The sequence below is a fragment of the Oncorhynchus nerka genome, linkage group LG13, assembly GCF_034236695.1.
Source record: "Oncorhynchus nerka isolate Pitt River linkage group LG13, Oner_Uvic_2.0, whole genome shotgun sequence".
NCBI lineage: Eukaryota > Metazoa > Chordata > Actinopteri > Salmoniformes > Salmonidae > Oncorhynchus > Oncorhynchus nerka.
The window spans coordinates 17,676,250-17,702,019 of NC_088408.1; the positions used below are offsets into that span (position 1 = coordinate 17,676,250).

Below are 25,770 nucleotides of genomic sequence, written 5' to 3' on the forward strand. Positions count from 1 at the left end.
GCAGAGGGAGGCCAGAGCAGGAAAGCAGAGGGAGGCCAGAGCAGGAAAGCAGAGGGAGGCCAGAGCAGGAAAGCAGAGGGAGACCAGAGCAGGAAAGCAGAGGGAGGCCAGAGCAGGAGAGCAGAGGGAGGCCAGAGCAGGAGAGCAGAGGGAGAACAGAGCAGGAAAGCAGAGGGAGAACAGAGCAGGAAAGCAGAGGGAGGACAGAGCAGGAAAGCAGAGGGGGAACAGAGCAGGACAGCAGAGGGGGAACAGAGCAGGAAAGCAGGGGGAGGTCAGAGCAGGAAAGCAGAGGGAGGCTAGAGCAGGAAAGCAGAGGGAGGCCAGAGCAGGAAAGCAGAGGGAGGCCAGAGCAGGAAAGCAGAGGGAGGCCAGAGCAGGAAAGCAGAGGGAGGACAGAGCAGGAAAGCAGAGGGAAGACAGAGCAGGAAAGCAGAGGGGGGACAGAGCAGGAAAGCAATGGGGGAACAGCGCAGGAAAGCAGAGGGAGGACAGAGCAGGAAAGCAGAGGGGGAACAGAGCAGGAAAGCAGAGGGGGAACAGAGCAGGAAAGCAAGGGAGAACAGAGCAGGAAAGCAGAGGGGGAACAGAGCAGGAAAGCAGAAGGAGAACAGAGCAGGACAGCAGAGAGGGAACAGAGCAGGAAAGCAGAGGGAGGCCAGAGCAGGAAAGCAGAAGGAGAACAGAGCAGGAAAGCAGAGGGGGAACAGAGCAGGAAAGCAGAAGGAGAACAGAGCAGGAAAGCAGAGGGGGAACAGAGCAGGAAAGCAGAAGGAGAACAGAGCAGGACAGCAGAGAGGGAACAGAGCAGGAAAGCAGAGGGAGGCCAGAGCAGGAAAACAGAGGGAGAACAGAGCAGGAAAGCAGAAGGAGAACAGAGCAGGAAAGCAGAAGGAGAACAGAGCAGGAGAGCAGAGAGGGAACAGAGCATGAAAGCAGAGGGGGAACAGAGCAGGAAAGCAGAGGGGGAACAGAGCAGGAAAGCAGAGGGAGGCCAGAGCAGGAAAGCAGAGGGAGGCCAGAGCAGGAAAGCAGAGGGAGGCCAGAGCAGGAAAGCAGAGGGAGGCCAGAGCAGGAAAGCAGAGGGAGGACAGAGCAGGAAAGCAGAGAGGGGACAGAGCAGGAAAGCAGAGGGGGAACAGAGCAGGACAGCAGAGGGGGAACGGAGCAGGAAAGCAGGGGGAGGCCAGAGCAGGAAAGCAGAGGGAGAACAGAGCAGGAAAGCAGAAGGAGAACAGAGCAGGAAAGCAGAGGGAGAACAGAGCAGGAAAGCAGAGAGGGAACAGAGCAGGAAAGTAGAGGGGGAACAGAGCAGGAAAGTAGAGGGGGAACAGAGAAGGACAGCAGAGAGGGAACAGAGCAGGAAAGCAGAGGGAGGCCAGAGCAGGAAAGCAGAAGGAGAACAGAGCAGGAAAGCAGAGGGGGAACAGAGCAGGAAAGCAGAAGGAGAACAGAGCAGGACAGCAGAGAGGGAACAGAGCAGGAAAGCAGAGGGAGGCCAGAGCAGGAAAACAGAGGGAGAACAGAGCAGGAAAGCAGAAGGAGAACAGAGCAGGAAAGCAGAAGGAGAACAGAGCAGGAGAGCAGAGAGGGAACAGAGCATGAAAGCAGAGGGGGAACAGAGCAGGAAAGCAGAGGGGGAACAGAGCAGGAAAGCAGAGGGAGGCCAGAGCAGGAAAGCAGAGGGAGGCCAGAGCAGGAAAGCAGAGGGAGGCCAGAGCAGGAAAGCAGAGGGAGGCCAGAGCAGGAAAGCAGAGGGAGGACAGAGCAGGAAAGCAGAGAGGGGACAGAGCAGGAAAGCAGAGGGGGAACAGAGCAGGACAGCAGAGGGGGAACAGAGCAGGAAAGCAGGGGGAGGCCAGAGCAGGAAAGCAGAGGGAGAACAGAGCAGGAAAGCAGAAGGAGAACAGAGCAGGAAAGCAGAGGGAGAACAGAGCAGGAAAGCAGAGGGGGAATAGAGCAGGAAAGCAGAGAGGGAACAGAGCAGGAAAGTAGAGGGGGAACAGAGCAGGAAAGTAGAGGGGGAACAGAGAAGGAAAGCAAAGGGAGGACAGAGCAGGAAAGCAGAGGGAGAACAGAGCAGGAAAGCAGAGGGAGAACAGAGCAGGAAAGCAGAGGGAGAACAGAGCAGGAAAGCAGAGGGGGAACAGAGCAGGAAAGCAGAGGGGGAATAGAGCAGGAAAGCAGAGGCGGAACAGAGCAGGAAAGCAGAGGGGGAACAGAGCAGGAAAGTAGAGGGGGAACAGAGCAGGAAAGCAGAGGGAGGACAGAGCAGGAAAGCAGAGGGAGAACAGAGCAGGAAAGGGACAGAGAAAGCAGAGGGAGCCAGAGCAGGAAAGCAGAGGGGAACAGAGCAGGAAAGCAGAGAGGGAACAGAGCAGGAAAGCAAAGGGACAACAGAGCAGGAAAGCAGAGGGGGAACAGAGCAGGAAAGCAGAAGGAGAACAGAGCAGGACAGCAGAGAGGGAACAGAGCAGGAAAGCAGAGGGAGGCCAGAGCAGGAAAGCAGAAGGAGAACAGAGCAGGAAAGCAGAGGGGGAACAGAGCAGGAAAGCAGAAGGAGAACAGAGCAGGAAAGCAGAGGGGGAACAGAGCAGGAAAGCAGAAGGAGAACAGAGCAGGACAGCAGAGAGGGAACAGAGCAGGAAAGCAGAGGGAGGCCAGAGCAGGAAAACAGAGGGAGAACAGAGCAGGAAAGCAGAAGGAGAACAGAGCAGGAAAGCAGAAGGAGAACAGAGCAGGAGAGCAGAGAGGGAACAGAGCATGAAAGCAGAGGGGGAACAGAGCAGGAAAGCAGAGGGGGAACAGAGCAGGAAAGCAGAGGGAGGCCAGAGCAGGAAAGCAGAGGGAGGCCAGAGCAGGAAAGCAGAGGGAGGCCAGAGCAGGAAAGCAGAGGGAGGCCAGAGCAGGAAAGCAGAGGGAGGACAGAGCAGGAAAGCAGAGAGGGGACAGAGCAGGAAAGCAGAGGGGGAACAGAGCAGGACAGCAGAGGGGGAACGGAGCAGGAAAGCAGGGGGAGGCCAGAGCAGGAAAGCAGAGGGAGAACAGAGCAGGAAAGCAGAAGGAGAACAGAGCAGGAAAGCAGAGGGAGAACAGAGCAGGAAAGCAGAGGGGGAATAGAGCAGGAAAGCAGAGAGGGAACAGAGCAGGAAAGTAGAGGGGGAACAGAGCAGGAAAGTAGAGGGGGAACAGAGAAGGAAAGCAAAGGGAGGACAGAGCAGGAAAGCAGAGGGAGAACAGAGCAGGAAAGCAGAGGGAGGCCAGAGCAGGAAAGCAGAGGGAGGCCAGAGCAGGAAAGCAGAGGGAGGCCAGAACAGGAAAGCAGAGGGAGAACAGAGCAGGAAAGCAGAGGGAGAACAGAGCAGGAAAGCAGGGGGAGGTCAGAGCAGGAAAGCAGGGGGAGGTCAGAGCAGGAAAGCAGAGGGAGGCTAGAGCAGGAAAGCAGAGGGAGGCCAGAGCAGGAAAGCAGAGGGAGGCCAGAGCAGGAAAGCAGAGGGAGGCCAGAGCAGGAAAGCAGAGGGAGGACAGAGCAGGAAAGCAGAGGGAAGACAGAGCAGGAAAGCAGAGGGGGGACAGAGCAGGAAAGCAATGGGGGAACAGCGCAGGAAAGCAGAGGGAGGACAGAGCAGGAAAGCAGAGGGGGAACAGAGCAGGAAAGCAGAGAGGGAACAGAGCAGGAAAGCAGAGGGAGAACAGAGCAGGAAAGCAGAGGGGGAACAGAGCAGGAAAGCAGAAGGAGAACAGAGCAGGACAGCAGAGAGGGAACAGAGCAGGAAAGCAGAGGGAGGCCAGAGCAGGAAAGCAGAAGGAGAACAGAGCAGGAAAGCAGAGGGGGAACAGAGCAGGAAAGCAGAAGGAGAACAGAGCAGGAAAGCAGAGGGGGAACAGAGCAGGAAAGCAGAAGGAGAACAGAGCAGGACAGCAGAGAGGGAACAGAGCAGGAAAGCAGAGGGAGGCCAGAGCAGGAAAACAGAGGGAGAACAGAGCAGGAAAGCAGAAGGAGAACAGAGCAGGAAAGCAGAGGGGGGACAGAGCAGGAAAGAAATGGGGGAACAGCGCAGGAAAGCAGAGGGAGGACAGAGCAGGAAAGCAGAGGGGGAACAGAGCAGGAAAGCAGAGAGGGAACAGAGCAGGAAAGCAGAGGGAGAACAGAGCAGGAAAGCAGAGGGGGAACAGAGCAGGAAAGCAGAAGGAGAACAGAGCAGGACAGCAGAGAGGGAACAGAGCAGGAAAGCAGAGGGAGGCCAGAGCAGGAAAGCAGAAGGAGAACAGAGCAGGAAAGCAGAGGGGGAACAGAGCAGGAAAGCAGAAGGAGAACAGAGCAGGAAAGCAGAGGGGGAACAGAGCAGGAAAGCAGAAGGAGAACAGAGCAGGACAGCAGAGAGGGAACAGAGCAGGAAAGCAGAAGGAGGCCAGAGCAGGAAAACAGAGGGAGAACAGAGCAGGAAAGCAGAAGGAGAACAGAGCAGGAAAGCAGAAGGAGAACAGAGCAGGAGAGCAGAGAGGGAACAGAGCATGAAAGCAGAGGGGGAACAGAGCAGGAAAGCAGAGGGGGAACAGAGCAGGAAAGCAGAGGGAGGCCAGAGCAGGAAAGCAGAGGGAGAACAGAGCAGGAAAGCAGAAGGAGAACAGAGCAGGAAAGCAGAAGGAGAACAGAGCAGGAAAGCAGAGGGGGAATAGAGCAGGAAAGCAGAGAGGGAACAGAGCAGGAAAGTAGAGGGGGAACAGAGCAGGAAAGTAGAGGGGGAACAGAGCAGGAAAGCAAGGGAGGACAGAGCAGAAAGCAGAGGGAGAACAGAGCAGGAAAGCAGAGGGAGAACAGAGCAGGAAAGCAGAGGGGGAACAGAGCAGGAAAGCAGAGGGGAACAGAGCAGGAAAGCAGAGGGGAACAGAGCAGGAAAGCAGAGGGGGAACAGAGCAGGAAAGTAGAGGGGGAACAGAGCAGGAAAGCAGAGGGAGGACAGAGCAGGAAAGCAGAGGGAGAACAGAGCAGGAAAGCAGAGGGAGGACAGAGCAGGAAAGCAGAGGGAGGACAGAGCAGGAAAGCAGAGGGGGACAGAGCAGGAAAGCAGATGGGGAACAGAGCAGGAAAGCAGAGGAGGACAGAGCAGGAAAGCAGAGGGGGAACAGAGCAGGAAAGCAATGGGGGAACAGAGCAGGAAAGCAGAGGGAGAACAGAGCAGGAAAGCAGAGGGAGGACAGAGCAGGAAAGCAGAGGGGGAACAGAGCAGGAAAGCAGAGGGGGAACAGAGCAGGAAAGCAGAGGGGGAACAGAGCAGGAAAGCAGAGGAGGACAGGCCAAAGCAGGGGAGGCCAGAGCAGGAAAGCAGAGGGAGGCCAGAGCAGGAAAGCAGAGGGAGGCCAGAGCAGGAAAGCAGAGGGAGGCCAGAGCAGGAAAGCAGAGGGAGGCCAGAGCAGGAAAGCAGAGGGAGGCCAGAGCAGGAAAGCAGAGGAGGCCAGAGCAGGAAAGCAGAGGGAGGCCAGAGCAGGAAAGCAGAGGGAGAACAGAACAGGAAAGCAGAGGGAGAACAGAGCAGGAAAGCAGAGGAGAACAGAGCAGGAAAGCAGAGGGAGAACAGAGCAGGAAAGCAGAGGGAGAACAGAGCAGGAAAGCAGAGGGGGAACAGAGCAGGAAAGCAGAAGGAGAACAGAGCAGGAAAGCAGACGGAGAACAGAGCAGGAAAGCAGAGGGGGAACAGAGCAGGACAGCAGAGAGGGAACAGAGCAGGACAGCAGAGGGGGAACAGAGCAGGAAAGCAGAGGGAGAACAGAGCAGGAAAGCAGCAGAGCAGGAAAGCAGAGGGACAGAGCAGGAAAGCAGAGGGAGGCCAGAGCAGGAAAGCAGAGGGAGGCCAGAGCAGGAAAGCAGAGGGAGAACAGAGCAGGAAAGCAGAGGGAGGACAGAGCAGGAAAGCAGAGGGGGAACAGAGCAGGAAAGCAGAGGGGAACAGAGCAGGAAAGCAGAGGGGGAACAGAGCAGGAAAGCAGGGGGGAACAGAGCAGGAAAGCAGAAAGCAGAGGAGGCCAGAGCAGGAAAGCAGAGGGAGCCAGAGCAGGAGCAGAGGACAGAGCAGGAAAGCAGAGGGAGAACAGAGCAGGAAAGCAGAGGGAGAACAGAGCAGGACAGAGCAGGAAAGAGGGAGAACAGAGCAGGAAAGCAGAGGGAGAACAGAGCAGGAAAGCAGAGGAGGACAGAGCAGGAAAGCAGAGGGGGAAACAGAGCAGGAAAGCAGAGGGGAACAGAGCAGGAAAGCAGAGGGGAACAGAGCAGGAAAGCAGAGGGAGGCCAGAGCAGGAAAGCAGAGGGAGGCCAGAGCAGGAAAGCAGAGGGAGGCCAGAGCAGGAAAGCAGAGGGAGGACAGAGCAGGAAAGCAGAGGGAGGCCAGAGCAGGAAAGCAGAGGGAGGACAGAGCAGGAAAGCAGAGGGAGGACAGAGCAGGAAAGCAGAGGGAGGACAGAGCAGGAAAGCAGAGGGGGAACAGAGCAGGAAAGCAGAGGGAGAACAGAGCAGGAAAGCAGAGGGAGAACAGAGCAGGAAAGCAGAGGGAACAGAGCAGGAAAGCAGAGGGAGGACAGAGCAGGAAAGCAGAGGGAGAACAGAGCAGGAAAGCAGAGGGAGAACAGAGCAGGAAAGCAGAGGAGGCCAGAGCAGGAAAGCAGAGGGAACAGAGCAGGAAAGCAGAGGAGGAACAGAGCAGGAAAGCAGAAGGAGGACAGAGCAGGAAAGCAGAGGGGGAAACAGAGCAGGAAAGCAGAGAGGGAACAGAGCAGGAAAGCAGAGGGGAACAGAGCAGGAAAGCAGAGGGAGGCCAGAGCAGGAAAGCAGAGGGGACAGAGCAGGAAAGCAGAGGGAGAACAGAGCAGGACAGCAGAGGGAGAACAGAGCAGGAAAGCAGAGGGAGAACAGAGCAGGAAAGCAGAGGAGGACAGTGCAGGAAAGCAGAGGGGGAACAGCAGGAAAGCAGAGGGAGAACAGAGCAGGAAAGCAGAGGGAGAACAGAGCAGGAAAGCAGAGGGAGGCCAGAGCAGGAAAGCAGAGGGAGGCCAGAGCAGGAAAGCAGAGGAGGCCAGAACAGGAAAGCAGAGGAGAACAGAGCAGGAAAGCAGAGGGAGAACAGAGCAGGAAAGCAGAGGGAGGTCAAGCAGAGCAGGAGGTCAAGCAGGAAAAGCAGAGGGAGGCTAGAGCAGGAAAGCAGAGGGAGGCCAGAGCAGGAAAGCAGAGGGAGAACAGAGCAGGAAAGCAGAGGGAGGAACAGAGCAGGAAAGCAGAGGGAGGACAGAGCAGGAAAGCAGAGGGAAGACAGAGCAGGAAAGCAGAGGGGGACAGAGCAGGAAAGCAATGGGGGAACAGCGCAGGAAAGCAGAGGGAGGACAGAGCAGGAAAGCAGAGGGGGAACAGAGCAGGAAAGCAGAGAGGGGAACAGAGCAGGAAAGCAGAGGGAGAACAGAGCAGGAAAGCAGAGGGGGAACAGAGCAGGAAAGCAGAAGGAGAACAGAGCAGGAAGCAGAGAGGGAACAGAGCAGGAAAGCAGAGGGAGGCAGAGCAGGAAAGCAGAAGGAGAACAGAGCAGGAAAGCAGAGGGGGAACAGAGCAGGAAAGCAGAGGGGAACAGAGCAGGAAAGCAGAGGGGGAACAGAGCAGGAAAGCAGAGGGAGAACAGAGCAGGACAGCAGAGGGAGAACAGAGCAGGAAAGCAGAGGGAGAACAGAGCAGGAAAGCAGAGGGAGAACAGAGCAGGAAAGCAGAAGGAGAACAGAGCAGGAAAGCAGAGGGAGGACAGAGCAGGAAAGCAAGGGGGAACAGAGCAGGAAAGCAGAGGGAGGACAGAGCAGGAAAGCAGAGGGGGAACAGAGCAGGAAAGCAGAGGGGAACAGAGCAGGAAAGCAGAGGGGGAACAGAGCAGGAAAGCAGAGGGGGAACAGAGCAGGAAAGCAGAGGGAGAACAGAGCAGGACAGCAGAGGGGAACAGAGCAGGAAAGCAGAGGGAGGCCAGAGCAGGAAAGCAGAAGGAGAACAGAGCAGGAAAGCAGAGGGGGAACAGAGCAGGAAAGCAGAAGGAGAACAGAGCAGGAAAGCAGAGGGGGAACAGGCAGGAAAGCAGAAGGAGAACAGAGCAGGACAGCAGAGGGGGAACAGAGCAGGAAAGCAGAAGGAGGCCAGAGCAGGAAAAGCAGAGGGAGAACAGAGCAGGAAAGCAGAGGAGAACAGAGCAGGAAAGCAGAAGGAGAACAGAGCAGGAAAGCAGAGGGGAACAGAGCAGGAAAGCAGAGGGGGAACAGAGCAGGAAAGCAGAGGGGGAACAGAGCAGAAAGCAGAGGGAAGCAGGAAAGCAGAGGGAGAACAGAGCAGGAAAGCAGAAGGAGAACAGAGCAGGAAAGCAGAGGGAGAACAGAGCAGGAAAGCAGAGGGGGAACAGAGCAGGAAAGCAGAGAGGGAACAGAGCAGGAAAGCAGAGGGGAACAGAGCAGGAAAGCAGAGGGGGAACAGAGAAGGAAAGCAAAGGAGGACAGAGCAGGAAAGCAGAGGAGAACAGAGCAGGAAAGCAGAGGGAGAACAGAGCAGGAAAGCAGAGGGAGAACAGAGCAGGAAAGCAGAGGGGGAACAGAGCAGGAAAGCAGAGGCGGAACAGAGCAGGAAAGCAGAGGGGAACAGAGCAGGAAAGCAGAGGGGGAACAGAGCAGGAAAGCAGAGGAGGACAGAGCAGGAAAGCAGAGGAGAACAGAGCAGGAAAGCAGAGGGAGGACAGAGCAGGAAAGCAGAGGGAGGACAGAGCAGGAAAGCAGAGGGGGACAGAGCAGGAAAGCAGAGGGGGTACAGAGCAGGAAAGCAGAGGGAGGACAGAGCAGGAAAGCAGAGGGGGAACAGAGCAGGAAAGCAATGGGGGAACAGAGCAGGAAAGCAGAGGGAGAACAGAGCAGGAAAGCAGAGGGAGGACAGAGCAGGAAAGCAGAGGGGGAACAGAGCAGGAAAGCAGAGGGGGAACAGAGCAGGAAAGCAGAGGGGGAACAGAGCAGGAAAGCAGAGGGAGGACAGAGCAGGAAAGCAGGGGGAGGCCAGAGCAGGAAAGCAGAGGGAGGCCAGAGCAGGAAAGCAGAGGGAGGCCAGAGCAGGAAAGCAGAGGGAGGCCAGAGCAGGAAAGCAGAGGGAGGCCAGAGCAGGAAAGCAGAGGGAGGCCAGAGCAGGAAAGCAGAGGGAGGCCAGAGCAGGAAAGCAGAGGGAGGCCAGAGCAGGAAAGCAGAGGGAGAACAGAGCAGGAAAGCAGAGGGAGAACAGAGCAGGAAAGCAGAGGGAGAACAGAGCAGGAAAGCAGAGGGAGGACAGAGCAGGAAAGCAGAGGGGGAACAGAGCAGGAAAGCAGAAGGAGAACAGAGCAGGAAAGCAGAGGGGGACAGAGCAGGAAAGCAGAGGGGGAACAGAGCAGGAAAGCAGAGGGGGAACAGAGCAGGACAGCAGAGAGGGAACAGAGCAGGACAGCAGAGGGGGAACAGAGCAGGAAAGCAGAGGGAGGCCAGAGCAGGAAAGCAGAGGAGGCCAGACAGAAAGCAGGGAGGCCAGAGCAGGAAAGCAGAGGGAGGACAGAGCAGGAAAGCAGAGGGAGACAGGAAAGCAGGAGAACAGAGCAGGAAAGCAGAGGGAGGACAGAGCAGGAAAGCAGAGGGGAACAGAGCAGGAAAGCAGAGGGAGAACAGAGCAGGAAAGCAGAGGGGAACAGAGCAGGAAAGCAGGGGGAGGACAGAGCAGGAAAGCAGGGGGAGGACAGAGCAGGAAAGCAGAGGGAGGCCAGAGAAGGAAAGCAGAGGGAGGCCAGAGCAGGAAAGCAGAGGGAGGCCAGAGCAGGAAAGCAGAGGGAGGCCAGAGCAGGAAAGCAGAGGGAGAACAGAGCAGGAAAGGAGAGGGAGAACAGAGCAGGAAAGCAGAGGGAGAACAGAGCAGGAAAGCAGAGGGAGAACAGAGCAGGAAAGCAGAGGGAGGACAGAGCAGGAAAGCAGAGGGGGAACAGAGCAGGAAAGCAGAGGGGGAACAGAGCAGGAAAGCAGAGGGAGGCCAGAGCAGGAAAGCAGGGGGAGGCCAGAGCAGGAAAGCAGGGGGAGGCCAGAGCAGGAAAGCAGAGGGAGGCCAGAGCAGGAAAGCAGAGGGAGGCCAGAGCAGGAACGCAGAGGGAGGCCAGAGCAGGAAAGCAGAGGGAGGACAGAGCAGGAAAGCAGAGGGGGGACAGAGCAGGAAAGCAGAGGGAGGACAGAGCAGGAAAGCAGAGGGGGAACAGAGCAGGAAAGCAGAGGGAGGCCAGAGCAGGAAAGCAGAGGGAGGCCAGAGCAGGAAAGCAGAGGGAGGACAGAGCAGGAAAGCAGGGGGAGGCCAGAGCAGGAAAGCAGAGGGAGGCCAGAGCAGGAAAGCAGAGGGAGGCCAGAGCAGGAAAGCAGAGGAGGAGCCAGAGCAGGAAAGCAGAGGGAGGACAGAGCAGGAAAGCAGAGGGAACAGAGCAGGAAAGCAGAGGGAGGACAGAGCAGGAAAGCAGAGGGGGACAGAGCAGGAAAGCAGAGAGGGAACAGAGCAGGAAAGCAGAGGGGGAACAGAGCAGGAAAGCAGAGGGAACAGAGCAGGAAAGCAGAGGGGGACAGAGCAGGAAAGCAGAGGGGAACAGAGCAGGACAGCAGAGGGGACAGAGCAGGAAAGCAGAGGGAGAACAGAGCAGGAAAGCAGAGGGAGAACAGAGCAGGAAAGCAGAGGGGGAACAGAGCAGGAAAGCAGAGGAAGGCCAGAGCAGGACAGAGAGGGGGACAGAGCAGGAAAGCAGAGGGGGAACAGAGCAGGAAAGCAGAGGGAGAACAGAGCAGGAAAGCAGAGGGAGAACAGAGCAGGAAAGCAGAGGGAGAACAGAGCAGGAAAGCAGAAGGAGAACAGAGCAGGAAGGCAGAGGGAGAACAGAGCAGGAAAGCAGAGGGAGGACAGAGCAGGAAAGCAGAGGGAGAACAGAGCAGGAAAGCAGAGGGGAGAACAGAGCAGGAAAGCAGAGGGAGGAACAGAGCAGGAAAGCAGAGGGGGAACAGAGCAGGAAAGCAGAGGGAGAACAGAGCAGGAAAGCAGACGGAGAACAGAGCAGGAAAGCAGAGGGGGAACAGAGCAGGAAAGCAGAGGGGGAACAGAGCAGGAAAGCAGAGAGGGAACAGAGCAGGAAGCAGAGGGGGAACAGAGCAGGAAAGCAGAGGGAGGCCAGAGCAACAGAGGGAGGCCAGAGCAGGAAAGCAGAGGGAGGCCAGAGCAGGAAACAGAGGGAGGCCAGCAGGAAAGCAGAGGGAGAACAGAGCAGGAAAGCAGAGGGAGAACAGAGCAGGAAAGCAGAAGGAGACAGAGCAGGAAAGCAGAGGGGGAACAGAGCAGGAAAGCAGAGGGGAACAGAGCAGGAAAGCAGAGGGGAACAGAGCAGGAAAGAGGGGGAACAGAGCAGGAAAGCAGGGAGAACAGAGCAGGAAAGCAGAGGGGAGAACAGAGCAGGAAAGCAGAGGGAGGCCAGAGCAGGAAAGCAGAGGAGAACAGAGCAGGAAAGCAGAGGGAGGCCAGAGCAGGAAAGCAGAGGGAGAACAGAGCAGGAAAGCAGAGGGGGAACAGAGCAGGAAAGCAGAGGGAGAACAGAGCAGGGCAGAGGAGAACAAGCAGAGGGGGACAGAGCAGGAAAGCAGAGGAGAACAGAGCAGGAAAGCAGAGGGGGAACAGAGCAGGAAAGCAGAGGGAGGCCAGAGCAGGAAAGCAGGGGGAGGCCAGGCAGGAAAGCAGAGGGAGAACAGAGCAGGAAAGCAGAGGGAGAACAGAGCAGGAAAGCAGAGGGAGAACAGAGCAGGAGGAGAGCAAGCAGAGGGGGACAGAGCAGGAAAGCAGAGGGGGAACAGAGCAGGAAAGCAGAGGAGGACAGAGCAGGAAAGCAGAGGGGAACAGAGCAGGAAAGCAGAGGGAGGCCAGAGCAGGAAAGCAGAGGGAGGCCAGAGCAGGAAAGCAGAGGGAGGACAGAGCAGGAAAGCAGGGGGAGGCCAGAGCAGGAAAGCAGAGGAGGCCAGAGCAGGAAAGCAGAGGGAGGCCAGAGCAGGAAGCAGAGGGAGGCCAGAGCAGGAAAGCAGAGGGAACAGAGCAGGAAAGCAGAGGGAGGCCAGAGCAGGAAAGCAGAGGGAGAACAGAGCAGGAAAGCAGAGGGGGGACAGAGCAGGAAAGCAGAGGGGAACAGAGCAGGAAAGCAGAGGGGAACAGAGCAGGAACAGAGCAGCAGGAAAGCAGAGGGGGAACAGAGCAGGAAAGCAGAGGGGAACAGAGCAGGACAGCAGAGGGGGACAGAGCAGGAAAGCAGAGGGGGAACAGAGCAGGAAAGCAGAAGGAGGACAGTGCAGGAAAGCAATGGGGGAACAGAGCAGGACAGCAGGGGGAAGCCAGAGCAGGACAGCAGAGGGGGGACAGAGCAGGAAAGCAGAGGGGGAACAAGGCAGGAAAGCAGAGGGAGGACAGAGCAGGAAAGCAGAGGGAGAACAGAGCAGGAAAGCAGAGGGAGAACAGAGCAGGAAAGCAGAAGGAGAACAGAGCAGGAAGGCAGTGGGAGAACAGAGCAGGAAAGCAGAGGGAGGACAGAGCAGGAAAGCAGAGGGGGAACAGAGCAGGAAAGCAGAGGGAGGACAGAGCAGGAAAGCAGAGGGAGGCCAGAGCAGGAAAGCAGAGGGAGGCCAGAGCAGGAAAGCAGAGGAGGCCAGAGCAGGAAAGCAGAGGAGGCCAGAGCAGGAAAGCAGAGGGAGAACAGAGCAGGAAAGCAGAGGGAGGACAGAGCAGGAAAGCAGAGGAGGACAGAGCAGGAAAGCAGAGGGGGAACAGAGCAGGAAAGCAGAGGAGGCCAGAGCAGGAAAGCAGAGGGAGGACAGAGCAGGAAAGCAGGGAGGCCAGAGCAGGAAAGCAGAGGAGGCCAGAGCAGGAAAGCAGAGGGAGGCCAGAGCAGCAGAGGGAGGACAGAGCAGGAAAGCAGAGGGAGGACAGAGCAGGAAAGCAGAGGGGGGACAGAGCAGGAAAGCAGAGAGGGAACAGAGCAGGAAAGCAGAGGGGGAACAGAGCAGGAAAGCAGAGGGAGAACAGAGCAGGAAAGCAGAACAGAGCAGGAAGGCAGAGAACAGGAAAGCAGAAGGAGAACAGAGCAGGAAAGCAGAGGGAGAACAGAGCAGGAAAGCAGAGGGAGGACAGAGCAGGAAAGCAGAGGGGGAACAGAGCAGGAAAGCAGAGGGAGGCCAGAGCAGGAAAGCAGAGGGAGGCCAGAGCAGGAAAGCAGAGGGAGGCCAGAGCAGGAAAGCAGAGGGAGGCCAGAGCAGGAAAGCAGAGGGAGGCCAGAGCAGGAAAGCAGAGGGAGGACAGAGCAGGAAAGCAGAGGGAGGACAGAGCAGGAAAGCAGAGGAGGACAGAGCAGGAAAGCAGAGGGGAACAGAGCAGGAAAGCAGAGGGAGGCCAGAGCAGGAAAGCAGAGGGAGGCCAGAGCAGGAAAGCAGAGCAGGGGAGGCCAGAGCAGGAAAGCAGGGGGAGGCCAGAGCAGGAAAGCAGAGGGAGGCCAGAGCAGGAAAGCAGAGGGAGGCCAGAGCAGGAACGCAGAGGGAGGCCAGAGCAGGAAAGCAGAGGGAGGACAGAGCAGGAAAGCAGAGGGGGGACAGAGCAGGAAAGCAGAGAGGGAACAGAGCAGGAAAGCAGAGGGGGAACAGAGCAGGACAGCAGGGGGAGGCCAGAGCAGGACAGCAGAGGGGGGACAGAGCAGGACAGCAGAGGGGGGACAGAGCAGGAAAGCAGAGGGGGGACAGAGCAGGAAAGCAGAGGGGGAACAGAGCAGGAAAGCAGAAGGAGAACAGAGCAGGACAGCAGAGAGGGAACAGAGCAGGAAAGCAGAGGGAGGCCAGAGCAGAAAGGCAGAGGGAGAACAGAGCAGGAAAGCAAAGGGGGAACAGAGCAGGAAAGCAGAGGGAGGACAGAGCAGGAAAGCAGAGGGAGAACAGAGCAGGAAAGCAGAGGGAGGCCAGAGCAGGAAAGCAGAGGGAGGCCAGAGCAGGAAAGCAGGGGGAGGCCAGAGCAGGAAAGCAGAGGGAGGCCAGAGCAGGAAAGCAGAGGAGGCCAGAGCAGGGCAGAGCAGGAAAGCAGAGGGAGGCCAGAGCAGGAAAGCAGGAGGCCAGAGCAGGAAAGCAGAGGGAGAACAGAGCAGGAAAGCAGAGGGAGGCCAGAGCAGGAAAGCAGAGGGAGGCCAGAGCAGGAAAGCAGAGGGAGGCCAGAGCAGGAAAGCAGGGGGAGGCCAGAGCAGGAAAGCAGAGGGAGGCCAGAGCAGGAAAGCAGAGGGAGGCCAGAGCAGGAAAGCAGAGGGAGGCCAGAGCAGGAAAGCAGAGGGAGGCCAGAGCAGGAAGCAGAGGGAGGCCAGAGCAGGAAAGCAGAGGGAGGACAGAGCAGGAAAGCAGAGGGGGACAGAGCAGGAAAGCAGAGGGGAACAGAGCAGGAAAGCAGAGGGGGAACAGAGCAGGACAGCAGGGGAGGCCAGAGCAGGAAAGCAGAGGGGGACAGAGCAGGAAAGCAGAGGGGGAACAGAGCAGGAAAGCAGAGGGGGACAGAGCAGGAAAGCAGAGGGGGAACAGAGCAGGAAAGCAGAAGGAGGACAGTGCAGGAAAGCAAGGGGGAACAGAGCAGGACAGCAGGGGGAAGCCAGAGCAGGACAAAGAGGGGGGACAGAGCAGGAAAGCAGAGGGGGAACAGAGCAGGAAAGCAGAGGGAGGACAGAGCAGGAAAGCAGAGGGAGAACAGAGCAGGAAAGCAGAGGGAGAACAGACAGAAAGCAGAACAGCAGAAGGGGAGAACAGAGCAGGAAAGCAGAGGGAGGACAGAGCAGGAAAGCAGAGGAGGAACAGAGCAGGAAAGCAGAGGGAGGCCAGAGCAGGAAAGCAGAGGAGGCCAGAGCAGGAAAGCAGAGGGAGGCCAGAGCAGGAAAGCAGAGGGGAGGCCAGAGCAGGAAAGCAGAGGGAGGCCAGAGCAGGAAAGCAGAGGGAGGACAGAGCAGAAAGCAGAGGGAGGACAGAGCAGGAAAGCAGAGGGAGGACAGAGCAGGAGCAGAGGAACAGAGCAGGAAAGCAGGGAGGCCAGAGCAGGAAAGCAGAGGGAGGCCAGAGCAGGAAAGCAGAGGGAGGCCAGAGCAGGAAAGCAGAGGGAGGCCAGAGCAGGAAAGCAGAGGGAGGCCAGAGCAGGAACGCAGAGGGAGGCCAGAGCAGGAAAGCAGAGGGAGGACAGAGCAGGAAAGCAGAGGGGGGACAGAGCAGGAAAGCAGAGAGGGAACAGAGCAGGAAAGCAGAGGGGGAACAGAGCAGGACAGCAGAGGGAGAACAGAGCAGGAAAGCAGAAGGAGAACAGAGCAGGAAGGCAGTGGGAGAACAGAGCAGGAAAGCAGAAGGAGAACAGAGCAGGAAGGCAGTGGGAGAACAGAGCAGGAAAGCAGAGGGAGGACAGAGCAGGAAAGCAGAGGGGGAACAGAGCAGGAAAGCAGAGGGAGGCCAGAGCAGGAAAGCAGAGGAGGCCAGAGCAGGAAAGCAGAGGAGGCCAGAGCAGGAAAGCAGAGGGAGGCCAGAGCAGGAAGCAGAGGGAGGCCAGAGCAGGAAAGCAGAGGGAGGACAGAGCAGGAAAGCAGAGGAGGACAGAGCAGGAAAGCAGAGGGAGGACAGAGCAGGAAAGCAGAGAGGGGAACAGAGCAGGAAAGCAGAGGGAGAACAGAGCAGGAAAGCACAGAGCAGGAAAGAGAGGAGGCCAGAGCAGGAAAGCAGGGGGAGGCCAGAGCAGGAAAGCAGAGGGAGGCCAGAGCAGGAAAGCAGAGGGAGGCCAGAGCAGGAAAGCAGAGGAGGCCAGAGCAGGAAAGCAGAGGGAGGACAGAGCAGGAAAGCAGAGGGGGACAGAGCAGGAAAGCAGAGAGAGGAACAGAGCAGGAAAGCAGAGGGGGAACAGAGCAGGAAAGCAGAGGGGGACAGAGCAGGACAGCAGAGGGGACAAGCAGGAAAGCAGAGGGGGGACAGAGCAGGAAAGCAGAGGGGAACAGAGCAGGAAAGCAGAGGAGAACAGGCAGGAAGCAGAGAGGGACAGAGCAGGAAAGCAGAGGAGGCCAGAGCAGAAAGGCAGAGGGAGAACAGAGCAGGAAAGCAAAGGGGAACAGAGCAGGAAAGCAGAGGGAGGACAGAGCAGGAAAGCAGAGGAGAACAGAGCAGGAAAGCAGAGGAGGCCAGAGCAGGAAAGCAGAGGGAGGCCAGAGCAGGAGCAGGGGAGGCCAGAGCAGGAAAGCAGAGGAGGCCAGAGCAGGAAAGCAGAGGGAGGCCAGAGCAGGAAAGCAGAGGGAGGCCAGAGCAGGAAAGCAGAGGGAGGCAAGAGCAGGAAAGCAGAGGAGAACAGAGCAGGAAAGCAGAGGGAGAACAGCAGGAAAGCAGAGGGGGAACAGAGCAGGACAGCAGAGGAGAACAGAGCAGGAAAGCAGAGGGGAACAGAGCAGGAAAGCAGAGGGAGAACAGAGCAGGAAAGCAGAGGGAGGACAGAGCAGGAAAGCAGAGGGAGAACAGAGCAGGAAAGCAGGGAGGCCAGAGCAGGAAAGCAGAGGGAGGACAGAAAGCAGAGGGAGGCCAGAGCAGGGCAGAGAGGAACAGAGCAGGAAAGCAGAGGGAGGACAGAGCAGGAAAGCAGAGGGAGGCCAGAGCAGGAAAGCAGGGAGGCCAGAGCAGGAACGAGAGGAGGCCAGAGCAGGAAAGCAGAGGGAGGACAGAGCAGGAAAGCAGAGGGGGACAGAGCAGGAAAGCAGAGGGGGCACAGAGCAGGACAGCAGAGGGGGAACAGAGCAGGAAAGCAGAAGGAGAACAGAGCAGGAAAGCAGAGGGAGAACAGAGCAGGAAAGCAGAAGTAGGACAGAGCAGGAAAGCAGAGGGGGAACAGAGCCGGACAGCAGGGGGAGGCCAGAGCAGGACAGCAGAGGGGGGACAGAGCAGGAAAGCAGAGGGAGGACAGAGCAGGAAAGCAGAGGGAGAACAGAGCAGGAAAGCAGAAGGAGAACAGAGCAGGAAGGCAGAGGGAGAACAGAGCAGGAAAGCAGAGGGGGAACAGAGCAGGAAAGCAGAGGGGGAACAGAGCAGGAAAGCAGAAGGAGGACAGAGCAGGACAGCAGAGGGGGGACAGAGCAGGAAAGCAGAGGGGGAACAGAGCAGGAAAGCAGAGGGAGGACAGAGCAGGAAAGCAGAGGGGGAACAGAGCAGGAAAGCAGAAGGAGAACAGAGCAGGACAGCAGAGAGGGAACAGAGCAGGAAAGCAGAGGGAGGCCAGAGCAGGAAGGCAGAGGGAGAACAGAGCAGGAAAGCAAAGGGGGAACAGAGCAGGAAAGCAGAGGGAGGACAGAGCAGGAAAGCAGAGGGAGAACAGAGCAGGAAAGCAGAAGGAGAACAGAGCAGGAAAGCAGAAGGAGAACAGAGCAGGAAAGCAGAGGGAGAACAGAGCAGGACAGCAGAGAGGGAACAGAGCAGGAAAGCAGAGGGAGGCCAGAGCAGGAAAGCAGAGGGAGAACAGAGCAGGAAAGCAGAGGGGGAACAGAGCAGGAAAGCAGAGGGGGAACAGAGCAGGAAAGCAGAGGGAGAACAGAGCAGGAAAGCAGAGGGGGAACAGAGCAGGAAAGCAGAGGGGGAACAGAGCAGGAAAGCAGAGGGAGGCCAGAGCAGGAAAGCAGAGGGAGTACAGAGCAGGAAAGCAGAGGGAGGCCAGAGCAGGAAAGCAGAGGGGGAACAGAGCAGGAAAGCAGAGGGAGGCCAGAGCAGGAACGCAGAGGGAGGCCAGAGCAGGAAAGCAGAGGGAGGCCAGAGCAGGAAAGCAGAGGGAGGCCAGAGCAGGAAAGCAGAGGGGGAACAGAGCAGGACAGCAGAGAGGGAACAGAGCAGGACAGCAGAGGGGGAACAGAGCAGGAAAGCAGAGAGGGAACAGAGCAGGAAAGCAGAGGGAGAACAGAGCAGGAAAGCAGAGGGGGAACAGAGCAGGACAGCAGAGAGGGAACAGAGCAGGAAAGCAGAGGGAGAACAGAGCAGGAAAGCAGAGGGGGAACAGAGCAGGACAGCAGAGGGGGAACAGAGCAGGAAAGCAGAGGGGGAACAGAGCAGGAAAGCAGAGGGAGAACAGAGCAGGAAAGCAGAGGGGGAACAGAGCAGGAAAGCAGAGGGGGAACAGAGCAGGACAGCAGAGGGGGAACAGAGCAGGACAGCAGAGGGGGAACAGAGCAGGAAAGCAGAGAGGGAACAGAGCAGGAAAGCAGAGGGAGAACAGAGCAGGAAAGCAGAGGGGGAACAGAGCAGGACAGCAGAGGGGGAACAGAGCAGGACAGCAGAGGGGGAACAGAGCAGGAAAGCGGTCCATTATATCCACAAGCTGGACACTCCATTCGGATGGGGGGGAAAAAACACAACAGGAGGTGAAGGACAGCCATTTAAGAGCACAATCTAATCAGCAAGGCTTCGGGTTTGGACAACTGCTAATGTCAGAGTCTCTTTGGAGAGCAAAGGAATACGCTAATGTATGTGAATGAATAAATGTAAGTAAAATGTTAAGCCCTGTGTACTGGTGTGTCTTTACCGCTGAGAAGATGGAGGCCTTCTCCCTGTGTCTGTCTCTCTTGACAAGCTCAAGCAGCAGAGGAGTGGTCCTATTCATATCGGTCTCAGTGATACCCAGATCACGAGACACCTGCTCACAGCTGTCCAGGCCATTTAGCTGAAAATAAAACACACACATACAGTGAATGCAGCACTGACATTTGCAAGTATTTTATTTGACCAAATGTCCGGCCAGCCCCATCCACTGGGAGTAACACACTCACTGAGTTGATCTCTGGCTGGAAGACAGCAAGCGTGAAGTCTACGTGGAACACCTGCAGGAAGTCTATGATAAGGCTGGCCACCAGGCATCGTACAAATGGAAGGATATGATCAACCTCATCATGAAAATAATGAGTAATTGTAAAGTATGTTGATTATCGGTTGAGCAGATTATGACAATCATGGTGTATAATAAAACCCTGGTTTACCATCCTGTGTGTTAAGACATTTCTTCAAGTTTTCATTGACATGTGGAGTTTTATTCTGTGGGGGGGAAGTGAATGAGAGCCAAGCAAATGTTATGCAGATGTGGATAGATCATTTGCTTTAGACACATCCATACAATTAAGTCATTATTAAAGAGAAGCAATATGTAGCCCTAAACTTTCAGGATTTTTTGGAATACCCTCCCAAAGTCAGCTAGTTATCTATCTTACCTCCACTCTAGCTTGTTCATCCATGGCCAGGAAGACAACAGCGCGCATTTATGTCATGCAAAATACCAGAACCCCAATACACTAGATAGGTAACTAAGTATCTAAATACGTATACTTATAAATGAGTTAGCTAGCTGACTAGCAGTTGGTTATCCAGTTAGAAGCTAGCTAACTCACTAGATCTCATGACAGTAAACCGGGGACTTTCACCGCGGGCCAGATAGCCAGCTAACGTTACCACTGTGCTATCTATGTAGCTATTGCGAAATGTTAACGTTAGCTGTGTTACAGCAACATTCTCAGTCTTTGAACTGTCCTTTCAACATAGCTTCACAAGTTATATAGCAACGTATCTTTGGTTTAGTTTATTCAACACCTTTCTTTCTTTCAGCTGACAACCAAAACAAATACGGAAGACAGGGCAGCCCTCTGATAATTCAGCAACACCGATTCAAGGAAAAAGTCACCTGCAAATCCAGCGCCTGCTCCTTGCACGAGCGAAACTGTGGATACATGCATGTCTTTAGTGCCACAATGACTGAGTCATAGAGAGATACGACTGAATTGAAAATGTCTATCAGATATTTTGATTGAAGTTGCTGTTGATTTGCTGACCTGTCTCATGTGTCAAGGTGCAATACCCACTAGGCTACACTGTCCTAAGGTTTGGGAATGGTTGGTCGTGACATTTGTTCCATAGTGTTCTCTCTCACAGTTGTGTGCCTTTACAATAACATTGTTTTATTAAAATGTAACCTTTATTTAACTAACCAAGTCAGTTAAGAACAAACTCTTATTTACAATGACTGCCTACCCCGGCTAAGCGCTGTGTGCACACCCGCGCAAACGACGCTGGGCCAATTGTGCGCCACCCTATGGGACTCCCAATCACGGCCGGATGTGATACAGCTTCGAATCGAACCAGTGACTGTAGTGACGCCTCTTGCACTGAGATGCAGTGTCTATTTCGACCACTGCGCCACCCGGGAGCCCACGCCGTTTAGATCTTTGCGGCGTATTTTAAAAAAAAAGATGCACGTCAAATAACCCTATTCGACGCTCAAATAAGCTTTTAATTTGGCACGTCAAATAACACAATTATATTATAGAATGTTGTGTGTGCTGAATTTGCACGTGCAAGCTAAGCGCCACCATTACGATCACTCAAAGCTGGACAATCCTGCGTTGGTAATAAGGCATCATTTGTTCGACCGAATGGGAAAACATCTGTTTGAGCGTTTGAAATGAGATCAGGATCAAACGAGAAGGATACATTTTTTTGCAAATATCTTTGATACAGATGTTATTAGCAAATTCTGGGGTGTCTAGCCAGCTTTAGCTTGGTACCTAGCTAGCACCAATGCAACCAGCCTGAAAACAATGAACAGTCATGTTCAATATTCTTAGCAATGATTTAGGAATCTATGTGAGTAAGTATTCGCTAGGCCAGTTGTTGTTGTTCTGCTATTGGAATAACTAGCTAGCCGGCTACTTTTTTTGTTTTGTTTTTTGTTGAATTTTTACCCCTTTTTCTCCCCAATTTCGTGGTATCCAATTGTTGTAGTAGCTACTATCTTGTCTCATCGCTACAACTCCCGTACGGGCTCGGGAGAGACGAAGGTTGAAAGTCATGCGTCCTCCGATACACAACCCAACCAAGCCGCACTGCTTCTTAACACAGCGCGCATCCAACCCGGAAGCCAGCCGCACCACCTTGCGCACACTGCGCCCAGCCCGCCACAGGAGTCGCTGGTGTGCGATGAGACAAGGACACTCCTACCGACCAAGCCCTCCCTAACCCGGGCGACGCTAGGCCAATTGTGCGTCGCCCCATGGACCTCCCGGTCGTGACAGAGCCTGGGCGCGAACCCGGGGACTCTGCGCCCTTAACCACTGCGCCACCCTGTTGCCCAAAACTACATTTATAAGCAGCCAGCTAGCTTCATCTGGCTACTTACTGTCTTGACCGGACCCGGTTATGTGTTGTGAAGCTTGCCACAATAGTGGAATTTGCTGTTCGCATTCAAAATAAAAATCCATCTTTGAAAGTAACGCATACAGTTACAATTGGTGGAATCATGCAATTTTCAGACGAGGTAATGTTAAACATGAGTGTTGGAATGTGGAGCAATGAAGTGGGGTATCAGTCTACGTGTTGACACCCAGAGAACACAACTGTGAAGTGTTTAGCAAATATTAGCTCTTATTGCGGGACTTTGACTGTGAAATCACCTCCCCAGTCAGCCTATTGTGTGCATTGACATTCATATTGCACTGTTCAGCTTTACCTAATGATTGGGGATCAATGAAATACACATAGTAGGTTGACTGGTACAATAAATGTGGCTCAATTCACAGTGGTTTCAGAGTCCTGCAATAAGAGCTACGGCTAATGTTCTCTGGGGGTCACGAAGTCAGTAGACTGATACTACATGTCATTGATCCACAATCCATAGATGATGCTGTACAGTGAAATAAGTATGCCCCTAATGCTATTCTAAAGTCTAATACATCCAATGTGGTTTCAACAGATTTTTGTCAAATTAACACATGATTGTCTTTTGTTGAATTTATATAAGAACATTCCAACCTCGTTTAGCATCATCTATTCCATTATGGCATGATTCCACAATTTCTATTATTTGCTTGACTTTCATTGAGAGAAGTTTATTTTAAAGGCAAACCGTAAATTCCACTATTGTGGCTAATCCTTTTTGTGGCTAGCTTCACAACTTGCAGCTGCTCTGATCAAGTCAGGTAAGTGACTCTGCACCAATGTTCTCTGACGAGGCTATTTCTCTTCTCATACTCTTCTTCAACAATGTTTGAGGCAATCATTTTAGGAACCAGTACAAGTTAGTGTTGCAACACACGTTTTATTCAGAGTAAGAGATGTTAACACCAGCATGATAAAAATCGTACAAACGTCACAATTTCAAATGAAATATCATAGCAACTTGTGATTTTTAACATATACAACAAAAATGATAGATCAACACAAATCATGCCATGTAGTACCAAAATGAAGTTGGAAAGTTTGCAAGAAGGGGCAGGGGAAAGGAGAGAAGGAAATACATTTAGTATAAAATCATTTTCATCAAAGCATTACTCAAAATAAATTATAATTGTAGCAGTTTAATAAATTCACAAATTCCCAAATATTCATACGAAAATTATTCTGCATTCTAGCATGTGACATGTTAGTGTTCTGTATGTAAATAATTACAGATAAACTTTAACATTTGATATTACAATATGAACTGACTGTTGGTGAGCAGCAGATTTGTGCTTAAAATTCCCATTTCCTTTGTATCAGTAAGAATAATTGACTAAAGAAAAATAGTAGAAGCTGTCGATCTGTCTAAAGCTTTGCTATATTGGCAATAAGCTGCTGACACAAAGCTTTAGACACGGACATGAGGAGTCATATGGAATGTGGACCTCTAGTCTAGTAGAAGTCCACATTCCACCAGTGAGATCAGGTCAATGACAATAGCACCCTCAGGTTGACTATCAAAAAGGGATGTCTGAAGTGAACTTGACTCACGGAGCTCTGTCTCGTTGACTCCACACACAAACTTACTTCCACATATGTCTTACGTGAACCATTCTCTCTGTTTACCCATATTCATACTCGCATGAAGTGCATGCACGATAAACTGTATTAAGAACACATTTATAATCCATTAGTAGAGTCATCTTCAGCAAGTGCAAGTCGCATGGTTATGCCAATTTGTAGAGGAAATTGAATTAGTAACAAGTACATACTATGTAAGGGTAGATTACTGCAGTTGGCTGATGTTTAAAAGATAACGGCATTATAGGGGGCTGACATTGACACTTACATTGCATTATAATGGTGTTTTTAAAGGTCCAATTCAGCTGTTTTTATCTCAATATCAAATCCTTTCTGGGAAACAAGTAGGTTACTGTGATTGTTTTCAATTAAAATGGTCAAAAATAAACAAAAATAGCTTCTCAGCAAAGAGCAATTTCTCAAGCAATAATTTTTCTTGGACTGTCTGGGAGTGGTCTGAGTGGGGAAGGGAAAACTGAAAACTAGCTGTTATTGGCAGAGAGATTTGGAACTCGCTTTCTTATTAGTCTTTTAACTAATTTACAGCCAAAACTCCCATCCCACCAAAACAAGCAGACATTTCAGGCAGTCTTTTAAAACAGCTCTTACACGAAAAGGGCATTATCATAATTTTCACAATTTCACGGTATTATTCCAAACTCATTGTGCGGAAATATATATGAAACACAGAAAAATCATGTTTTTGACTGCATTGGGCCTTTACGTACTATGAATACATGTGTTAAGGGTGTCTCATAGAAAGTGATTGCAATTTACTCATGAAATTGTCATCAATCATAGAAACAATCATGGACCACTATTACCAATGTCACTGTTGTTGGTTAGCATTCTTTGCTGTTATAATGGATATCAATAACATGTTTTTTTTACCAATATATCCACTTTTAGGACTGAATCAAAGAGCAGTTTTTATCTGACGTAATGTGTTGTGGCTCAGACACATAGATGCATGATCGCAAAGACATTTCAACTGAACAAGTGCAATAATATACTATGATTAATGAAGGACGTTGACCCTGTAAGTCGAGCGCATCAATCAACCGTTGTAAAGATAACTTTTCTACAAAACCTCTGACCATCAATTTGAGCTTTCAAGTACCTCTTTAAGTTTCAATCAAAACATCAAAACATGGAAACAAAGGTGTCCCTGTGCAAAATGTAACATGAAAAGAACGAAACTCATTAACTCATCCATCGTTCATTTTGGAACTGATCTCCCCATGTTGAATTTCTAAAACATGATTGTATTAAAAGATTTATACAAAACTTAATACATTTACATTGTTAGTAAAAAGAGTTTTATCAGCTATAATTTCATTTACAAGAAATTGCATATACCCAAACTTTTTCTATATCGATTGCATCCCATATCTAAACAAGTGATGTAATCATTGTTATACCAATATTGCTGATAAGTGGTCCTACTAAGTATTCAATAGAATTCATATAAATTAGTAATGCTAGATTGTCTCCTTTATATTTTCCATAGCCATTGGTCGTTGGACATCTCGCTCTGTGTTTTTAACAACACAGATTACTAAGACGTTTTATTTCTAACTAAATGAAGTATAGTCATTCTAGGTTATGGGAGTTAGACATCTAACTGTGTGTTTTTAACAACACAGATTACTAAGACGTTTTATTTCTAACTAAATGAAGTATAGTCATTCTAGGTTATGGGAGTTAGACATCTAACTGTGTGTTTTTAACAACACAGATTACTAAGACGTTTTATTTCCAACTAAATGAAGTATAGTCATTCTAGGTTATGGGAGTTGGACATCTAACTGTGTGTTTTTAACAACACAGATTACTAAGACGTTTTATTTGTAAGTAAATGAAGTATAGTCATTTTAGGTTATGGGAGTTGGACCAGTTAGCAGTTTCCGTGTCATGATGTTTAAAATGTGTCATATTTATACATGTTTTTTTCTTAAACTTGATTTAAACACAGACATTATTATTAGTGTTCACATAGACCACTGAAGACAAAGAGTTTTTCAAACATTGTTACAAAAATCAATACATTTACATCCATTAAACAATCTTCACACCAAAGGTCATTTTTGTTTTCTATGACATACTTAGAGAAAAGCTTATCTAAAAATGATTGGTCCTCACATTGTCTTCATTTGGCTCCCCACCCGTGGCACTCAGTTCTGATTGGTCTTCACATTGCCCTCATCTGGCTCCCTACCCGTGGCACTCAGTTCTGATTGGTCCTCACATTGCCCTCATCTGGCTCCCCACCTGTGGCACTCAGTTTTGTCCTTTTTATCAATATCGTTAAAATAATGAATGATACAAGCTTACAATTAATAAATACATATACACTAAAATGTGCATACATTAGCAGCTATAAACAGTACATCACATTATATTAGGTCATATGAAAATGTACAAAACGTGAATGTTCTTTGAAACTTTTGCCATTGGGAACTATTTTTAAAGCAAGGCAGAAAAGCCATTACAATGGAGCTCAGAGCATTACAGCATAATGAATAAAAGAAATACTACGGTAAATTACAGCAGCAACAATCATAATCCATTCTCTTTTGACTTTTATTTGTTGCTTTAACATCATTTGATTTGGCCTCAGACTGGGCCTTTTGGCCAGAAGATAGGCTACTACACTTGGATGCCTTGCACCGCTTGTTTGATGTTCTCCAATAGTTCCTTGTTCTCTGGACTCTGGTATTGGTCCTGATGGGTGTACATGTCTGTCAAAGTACTCACATAAGTGTCAAAATTTTGTTCATTCATTGGCTCCTGTGAAGGGTAAAAAAGAACCAATAAGGACAATGGTACGTTCAGCAGTCAGATTCAGTGTGTTTCATTGTGATGATCAATTCATTTTGTTTTCATAGAGAATGG

The 25,770-nt window shown here is 52.5% G+C and overlaps 2 protein-coding genes across 2 annotated transcripts in view; both read right to left on the reverse strand.

Annotated features, from left to right (window-relative positions):
- LOC115124209 (centrosomal protein 43-like) overlaps positions 1 to 22,930 on the reverse strand; it is a 44,227-nt gene extending 21,297 nt beyond the window's left edge. The window contains exons 1-3 of the mRNA XM_029653591.2: positions 22,899 to 22,930; positions 18,864 to 18,936; positions 18,606 to 18,757 (exon numbers count right to left, since the gene is read on the reverse strand). Coding sequence (XP_029509451.2) covers positions 18,606 to 18,757; positions 18,864 to 18,936; positions 22,899 to 22,930 — 257 coding nt within the window. The remainder of the gene's footprint in view (positions 1 to 18,605; positions 18,758 to 18,863; positions 18,937 to 22,898) is intronic.
- Positions 22,173 to 25,770, reverse strand: part of LOC115122210 (myelin transcription factor 1-like protein) — a 118,984-nt gene continuing 115,386 nt past the window's right edge. The window contains exon 20 of the mRNA XM_065026958.1: positions 22,173 to 25,665. Coding sequence (XP_064883030.1) covers positions 25,525 to 25,665 — 141 coding nt within the window. The 3' untranslated portion in view covers positions 22,173 to 25,524. The remainder of the gene's footprint in view (positions 25,666 to 25,770) is intronic.